The 8164-nt window shown below is 46.2% G+C and overlaps 1 protein-coding gene across 1 annotated transcript in view; it reads right to left on the reverse strand.

Annotated features, from left to right (window-relative positions):
- MPP4 (MAGUK p55 scaffold protein 4) overlaps positions 1-8164 on the reverse strand; it is a 59844-nt gene that overhangs the window by 35172 nt on the left and 16508 nt on the right. The window contains exons 7-10 of the mRNA XM_017848656.1: positions 7660-7741; positions 5717-5802; positions 4146-4217; positions 3488-3684 (exon numbers count right to left, since the gene is read on the reverse strand). Of these exons, the coding sequence (XP_017704145.1) occupies positions 3488-3684; positions 4146-4217; positions 5717-5802; positions 7660-7741 (437 nt within the window). The remainder of the gene's footprint in view (positions 1-3487; positions 3685-4145; positions 4218-5716; positions 5803-7659; positions 7742-8164) is intronic.

The following is an 8164-nucleotide window of genomic DNA, read 5'->3' on the forward strand; positions in this document are numbered from 1 at the left end:
CTCTGTCGCCCAGGCTGGAGTGCAGTGGCCGGATCTCAGCTCACTGCAAACTCCGCCTCCCGGGTTCACGCCATTCTCCTGCCTCAGCCTCCCGAGCAGCTGGGACTACAGGTGCCCGCCACCTCGCCCGGCTAGTTTTTTGTATTTTTTAGTAGAGACGGGGTTTCACCGTGTTAGCCAGGATGGTCTCGATCTCCTGACCTCATGATCCGCCCGTCTTGGCCTCCCAAAGTGCTGGGATTACAGGCTTGAGCCACAGCGCCCAGCCTCATTCATTATTCTTAAGCACAATGCTGCTCTTCATACCACTTACCCTGAGCACCTGAGGTGCTTGGTGAAGATGCAGATTCCTGGCTCAATCCATATCTATTGAATCAGGGAAGGGAGGGCAGAGCCGGGGAATCTGTATTTTACAAAATACCCAGCTCATTTTTACTCACAGCAAAGTTGGAGAAATGGGAAGGGAGAAAAATTGTTTGTAGATATCAAAGACCCCATTTATTGAGGCTCAGAGATACTGACTTCTCAAAAGCCACATCAGCCTGTGCTTCGGATAGGCCTCTTGTGCAGATGCAGCAGTGGATTTAGTCTCAACACCCTCCTCCAGTCCTCCAATGTGCCTCCTGGTTTTCTGAATGAGATTCAGGAGAACCCGAGGTGCCTTCCATCATTCTGTCCCCAACAAGACATTTGTGTAGACTCTGCTATTGACATATTGCTTCTAAATGAAATTGTTTAATATCTTATTTTCATATTAGGTTTTCATGTGGCAATGACTAAAAGCAGCATGAGAACTTCCCATCATCATTTATTTGTGTGTGCTTCCCCAATAAACCCATAATTGGGTTTTGTGTGCTCCTTGCAAGACCCCTGCTGGACCCCCCTCACCACTTTCTGACCTGAAACCGTGAGGACTAATCTCATTAGGCCTTTATCCCTGTTCATGTCCTTCAGCCCCCAAGCTCAGGTCACCCCTTATCCCCTGTGCTTTAATCCCTATAAGACCCCTGCCAGCCACCCACGCCCTCTAGAATTCACAGCAAATCTTCAGCAAACTGTCTTAGATCTCACCCTCTTCTTTGAGCCCTTTCTTCTTGCTCTAACTGCAGCCCAGCTCTCCCTGCAGTCTGCTTCCCCTGCAGCCTTCAAGAGGGGGATGTTTCCTCTCCCACTCCTGGTGCGGTGCTGGTGAAATAGCTCTGGGGGACGGGAGCCCTGACTCGGAGCCTCTGCTGATTTCTGCAGTGTTGATGCTCTCACGGTGGCTGATTTCAAGCTACCACCCTGTCTTCACCGAATGTGGGTGTGTGAGGAGATGGCTCAGATGGCTCCAGCACATCCCTGTGTATAGCCTTCCTTCCACTAGGCCTGGAGGTGGGGGTGTGTCCTTGCTTCTCACTGCCATTTCCAGATTATTCTTCCTTTTCCTAGGAGCCCCCAGCTTTGAACATCATCCCACTACTTTTCTGGTAGCCATCACCAGCTCACTCCTGCTCGCTCCTAGGTCTCAACACTGTTCTGTCACAGTTCTCAATGATTTTATCACACATACAAATGTCCCTTTCAGCACCCTGGCCTAGTGGGTGCTTGATATCCTCTTTTCCAATAACCTTTCACTCATTCAACCTCAGCCACCGCCTCCCATTATCATACCCAAGACCTCATCAGTACTGACAACAACAATCTCTCCTTAATTTTAACTTCCAGTATCCCTTTCTCCTACTAACACCTCCCATCTTCCCAGCCCCAATACACTGTTGACCTCATAAAGACCTGCAATCCATTGATCTTACTTCCTTCTCACCAATCCTCACGTGCTTCATTTCCTCATCTCCCTCCTAAGCAGCTTACATGTCACACTCCATCCTTATCATCTGTCCCTTGGCCCCCTCTTGATTTGCTGTTAAATCCAACCCTCCATCTAATCTGGACCCGCACCCCAGAAGCACTTCAGATGTGTGACCTTTAACTTAAGAGGGCCCTGAATGCTGACCACACTGTGTTTACCTAATCTGTTTGCTCTCCAACTCGCATGGAAACTTTTCAAGCTTTCTATTCTCTCCTTCCTAATGGCTCCTTCCCCACCCTGCTCTCTGCTTACAGTTCCTCATTTCACTGAGAAAATAACAGTTAGGAGAGAACTTCCACAAGCGCCTGCCATATGCTGCATCCTCAGCTGTGCCCTGTACTCTGCCTTCCCTTGTGGTACCATTTCTATGGATGAGCTGTTTATGATCCCAGGGCAGTCCAAGCCCTCTTCTTGATACTAAAGCATATCTCCTTCTGCCCAAAGACATCTACAACAGCAATTCTCTTCTCCTTCTCCCATATCATCAAATGTTCCCCTGGTGGATGACTCCCATTACTTACAGCATCTAAACATTTCACTCACACCACTCCACTCTCCTCTCTGGCTATTTCTCCGTTGTTCTGCTCTGCTTTATCCCAAAATGTCTCAAAGAGTTTCCTATGCTCATCCATTTCTTCAAATCCCACTCTAATGAGGATTTTGGCCCCACTTCTCCACTGAAATTGCTCTTATTAAGATCACTAATGACTGTCATACTGCTAAATCCAATGGTCAATTCTCAGCCTTCTTAGCAGAAGGTGACATAGCTGATGAGGGCCCCATACAGTCTTGATTTTCATTCTGCCTCATTGGTCATTCCTTCTCAATATCCTTTAGTGGTTCCATTTTTCCTTCTTGATCTCTTAACAGTGGCTGAGCCTGGGACTGCTGCTTCTTTCTATTTGTACGCCCTCCCTTGGTAGCTCATCAAACCTCAGTAACATAAGGTGAGGGTGGTGGGTTGAAATTTAGTAACTGAGGTCTCAACTGAGCCTTAAAAGATGAATCCTTTTTTGTCTTAGTCTGTGCAGTTTTCTATAACAAAGTACAGTAAACTGGGTCACTTATAAACAACAGAAATGTATTTGCTCATAGTTCTGGAAGCTGGGACATCCGAGTTCAAGGAGCTAGTGGATGCAGTGTCTGGGGAGGGCCCACTCCATGACTCATAAATGGCGCCTTTTAGCTGTGTCCTCCCAAGGTGGAAGGGGCAAATAAGCTCCCTCAGGCCTCTTTTATAAGGGTACTAATCCCATTCATGAGGGCAGAGTGCTCATGACCTAACCACCTGCTGAAGGCCCCACCTCTTAATACTATTGCACTGGGGATTAGGTCTCAACATATGAATTTTGGAGGGGACAGAAACATTCAGGCCATAGCACTTTTTAAGTTTAATTTAGTTTCCCAAGACTTTTCCCTGTTTTCTAGCTGATATGATTATTCTCGTCTCCTTCGTATTTAAGACGCTTAGTGTTTATCAATAAGTTGACATTTGGATATATAAACCAGTGTGTGTGTGTGCTCATTCATCTGCTTGTCCCTCTTTATCTCATCTTAACTGTGGTAACAAAAGCCCAAGAAAAACATTTTGTTTCCTTATGGTTCAGCCCTGAGTACAGGAGTGCTGACGTTCCTTACCTCTTCAGAAGGTGGTTAGAAGGGACAAGCCCAGCGCAGGTAGCAGGGTCTGAGATTTTTCGGGCCTGCCACCAGAGGGCATCATTCTGGTCCACAATCTGGAGGATGTCCCCCTTCTGGAAAGGCAATCCAGCGTCCATGCAGGGGATGTCAGGATCCTCCTGGGGCCAGTACTCAGTCATGGCACGAACATACACCTGATGGCAGGTGCATAATGACGCTATCAGAAGGTGCCTAATGGTGCCATCTGAAGAACCCTTGCCCATGGGCCATCATGGCTTAAAACCATTTCTTCCACTCCTTGACCTGCTACTCCTATCTTTCCTCTCCACCTTCACCAAAAAAGAGAACTTGCCTCCTGAGCCTAAGTACCATGAGAAAAAGCATCTTTGGGAACAGAATCTCTTAACTTAGAGAAGTTCAGGCTCAAATGTTCACAATTTTTGATGTTGCATCTTGACTTCTTAGTATCCCATCTCCTTACACTGTAGTCATTTACTCATTTTGCTTCTCGGGCCATCAGTATTGAAAAATACCCAACACAGTCTTGAGCCCAGGTCCAACACAGTACAAAGGATAGGATTATTATGCATCATATTTAGTTGCTGTTACTTGGGGATTTACTGTGTGTGAGATTGAAGACTCAGTAAATTCTTACCATTTTCTGGCTATTCACAGGAGGGTCAGAGACTGGAACCACCTTGAACATGATTGTGCCTCGAGACATGGCCTGGAAAATAAGAGAGGAGAAAGGATGGCAATCATGGAGCTAGTAGGGTTACAGGGGCTCAGTAGACAGAGTTATAGTGCAATGTATCCAGGTCTAATGGTGACATCCCCCAAGAGCCTTTCTCAAGGGCTCTGTAGCTGTCACCATCCAGAAATGGAAATTAGGAAGCAAATTACCCCTACATCTGCCCTGCTGTGGGGTTCTGGGGTCACTGAGCCACACTGAGGTGGCCTCTTCCAGGGATCCTCCCACCCCACACTGAAACAGAAACACCCCACCCATCAAGGTCTTCCTCACACAGGCCCTGGGGAGAGACAGGATCTCCATCTGAATTTCCCTCCTTATGTCCTTACTCAGTAAGCATTTCCTGAATGCCTGTTTCTACACCAGATACCCCAGTCTGATTGGAAAGAAGAGGGGCTCCTAAGTTTTCTGGGAGAACTGACAACCTTCCAAACTCATGGTGGAAATAGGGAGCTCTCAGACTGGGGGAAGAAGAATTCCTGTTACATGCACTGTGACGGGCATTAAACATAAAGAGATTAAGACCCTGTTTGTACTGAGGAATTTCATAATCCCACTGTCCTAGGCAACATCACAGCTGGCACCAGGGGGTAGAAGCCATGCATATCTGTGATTTCTAGTACTTCAAGCTTCCTTTGCAGCACCTTCTACACCACACAGAATCTTGCAGCAGTGTCTTACAAAGGATTTAGGTGCTTGTCTCATAGCACCACTCCTCACCTCACTCTCTAAGCCACTGCTATGAAATCCTGGCAGGAACCCAGTTTGAGAACCACTGATCTATCCACTATATTGTATAGTAATCAACCTAGTCCCCACACCTGGGCTGTGCATGGTGGCAGGTGGGAGGGGCAAGCTGCTATGGCTATTAACAGCTGAACTGCGATTCAGGGAATGGTTTGAAGGGCAGGAATAGGAACCTGAGGGAGAGCAAATGCTCATGAATCAGGTTATCAATCCTTAGCTCCAACCACAAGAACAGTGGCAGAGTCACCAAGGATGTCCCCCTCCCTATATGCTGCTGTCTGGTGACTCCTTTATTCTCCCAAAGCTGCCCTCCAGGAAGATGTTAAACATTTCAGCTGTAGAAAAGTGTTAGTGGGGGAAGGAGTGGTTTGCTCAGGTTCAGACTTTCCTACAAAGTCTCACTCTGTCCACCCCAGGCTCAGTTTCCAATGGAGCAAACCAGGTGATGAGGGAGCTGGGCTGGGGGCCCTGGCAGTCTTCCTGCGGCTGAAGGAGGAAGGAGCAACTTGGGAAGGGGAGTTTCCCAGCCAGGACCAGAACTTCTCAGGGTAGAGGAGGGAGGTCAGCAAGTGACATGGGTGACAGACAAGGTCTGGGAGCCTGGAGGGAGAAAGCTGCCAAGAGAACACAAGTCCCCGGTACATCCTAGTGCACACACACGGGCTTGATGGACCCAGTTCAGCCTTGGCATTTATACAAATCATTAACAAAAAGGCAAAAAGATTTACCAGAATATGGATCACTTGTTCAGGGTCCAGTCCCTCAACTGAAACTCCATTCACTTCTACCAGTTTGTCTCCAGCATATAGCAACCCTAGGCAGACAGTAACACAAAACAAAGAAAGATACAAAGAAGTAGGATAAAAACAGCAGTAGCTACCTCAATAGTTATTTAACAAACTCACTAATCCAAGCATGCTCTAAAAGTGTTGAATATGAAATAATAATAGAAAAGAAAACTGGTTATTCCAGCTTACATCGCCCCCAGAAATGTGTGAGCAGTCCATTTTTCTACCTTGTCACAAATACTTGGCATTGACTGATGGTAATACTTTTATTTTTTGCTAGTCTGATGTTGTAAAATGGAACCAGAACACTGGTAAGAAAACAGCACTAAAAACAAACATGTCAGGGTCATAAGTCAATGACAAAAAGAAAATGGGGTAGGTATTCTTCAAAAGGGAAAATGTGGAGAAACTTGGGGTTTCAGTTAAGACTTGAGAAATGTGAGGTAAAACAGTGGAGTTGTCAGACAGTTGAGAGAAGAAGCAGAATGATGTCATAGAACAGAAACCAAGGATGATAAAAAAAATTCAAGAAAGGTGTCAACAGCATCACATGTGGTCAAGAAGTGGAAATAAAACTGAGAAGGGGCCAGGTGTGGTGGGCTCATGCCTATAATCCTAGCACTTTGGGAGGTCGAGGTGGGTGGACCACTTGAGGCCAGAGGTTCGAGACCAGCCTTGCCAACATGACGACCCCCTGTCTCTACTAAAAATACAAAAAAAATTAGCTGGGGTGGTGGTACATGCCTGTAATCCCAGCTACTTTGGAAGCTGAGGCAGGAGAATTGCTTGAACCTGGGAGGCAGAGGTTGCAATGAGCTGTGATTGCCCCACTACACTCCAGCCTAGGTGATAGAGTGAAACTGTCTCTCTCTCTCTCTCTCTCTCTCTCACACACACACACACACACACAAAACTGAGGAGGAAGGAAGGGCCAATGGACTTAGCAACTAGGAAATCCTTGGTATTTACAATGAGAATGTTGAAGTATAAAGCATGTGCCAGGTTTTAGGGCTTCGGGGTAGCAAGGATGTATAGAATCAATCATTTAAGAAACACAACAGTAGCCAGGTGTGGTGGCTCATGCCTGTAATCCCAACGCTCTGGTAGGCCAAGGCAGGAGGATTGCTTGAGCCCAGGAGGTTGACACCAGCCTGGGCAACCTAGTGAGACCCTATCTCAACAAAAAATAGAAAAATTGGCTGGGCATGGTAGTGTACACCAGTGGTCCCAGTTACTGGGGGGGCTGAGGTGGAAGGATTGCTCAAGCCCAGGAGGCTGAGGCTGCAGTGAGTCATGATCACACCACTGCACTCCAGCCTGAGTGAGAGTGAGACTGTGTCTAAAAAAAAAAAAAGAAAAAAAAGAAAAAAAAAGCTTAAAGAAGGACAGCAGTGAAAGGATGAAAACCTGGTTAACTGGTAGAAAGTGTGAGCAAAAGGCATTTCAAGATGGGAAAGAGCTATGCCTTTCTGAAAGTAGGACAGAGTGCAGAGGAAAAGTTGGGAAGATAGAGCCAGGCAGATCTGTATTTGAATCCTGACTCAAATGGTGTAATTTTGAGCAAGTTAGTTTCATAATCTCTTTGAGCCTCAGTTTCCTCATCTACACAATGGCATGATAATACTTACCTTTGAGGTTGCCATGAGAATGTAAGCTGAGAGACTTTAATGTGGTACCTAGAATGCGAAGGACTCAGTGAAGGAGAGGAGTAAGATTTCTTTGGAATATTTGTTTCTTATTTCTTTACTGCTTCTATCTAAGCAACGGAACTCACTAAAGCCCTGACCCAAGTTAAGAAAGAGGGATTTCTCTGGAAAGAAGCCTGAACAGTCAAGGGTTTCCCATTTTTCTGGTAGCACTAGATCCTGGCTGCTCCAGCTTACCACTCCTCTCCGCCAGCCCGCCGTGGATGACCCTGGCCACCAAGATGTCCCCTGTTATCTCGTTGCGCTTGATGGTGGCTCCCTGAAGAGAGAATAGACGTGATCCCTCTGTTACCTAACATGACCATTTTTCAGGTGGCTTCCCTCAATCAGTGCAGCTCTGGTCTTTCAAACGAGGTTATTCATGCCAACCAGGACAGAGGGGCTACACAGTGCCCTGTGGCCTGGCAGTCATAGCATGCCATCACAAATGAAAGGCCATTCAACTTTGGCTTCCAGCAGTCTCATTCCAACCACATAAACATAAAAGAATATTTAGATTATTCCAAAGATACAGAAACCTCCCATGATTAAAACCTAATTAGAGGGACTGTTCTTAGAAAATCAAATTAATACCTTCCTTAGATTCTCATTATTATAGGAGGAAACAGGCAAACGCATTAGAATTGAGTAAAATACATGCATAGGTCAGAAAGCCAATTTTTTTTTTTTTTTTTTTTTTGAG

The sequence above is a fragment of the Rhinopithecus bieti genome, unplaced genomic scaffold, assembly GCF_001698545.2.
Source record: "Rhinopithecus bieti isolate Rb0 unplaced genomic scaffold, ASM169854v2 scaffold_32017, whole genome shotgun sequence".
Lineage (NCBI taxonomy): Eukaryota > Metazoa > Chordata > Mammalia > Primates > Cercopithecidae > Rhinopithecus > Rhinopithecus bieti.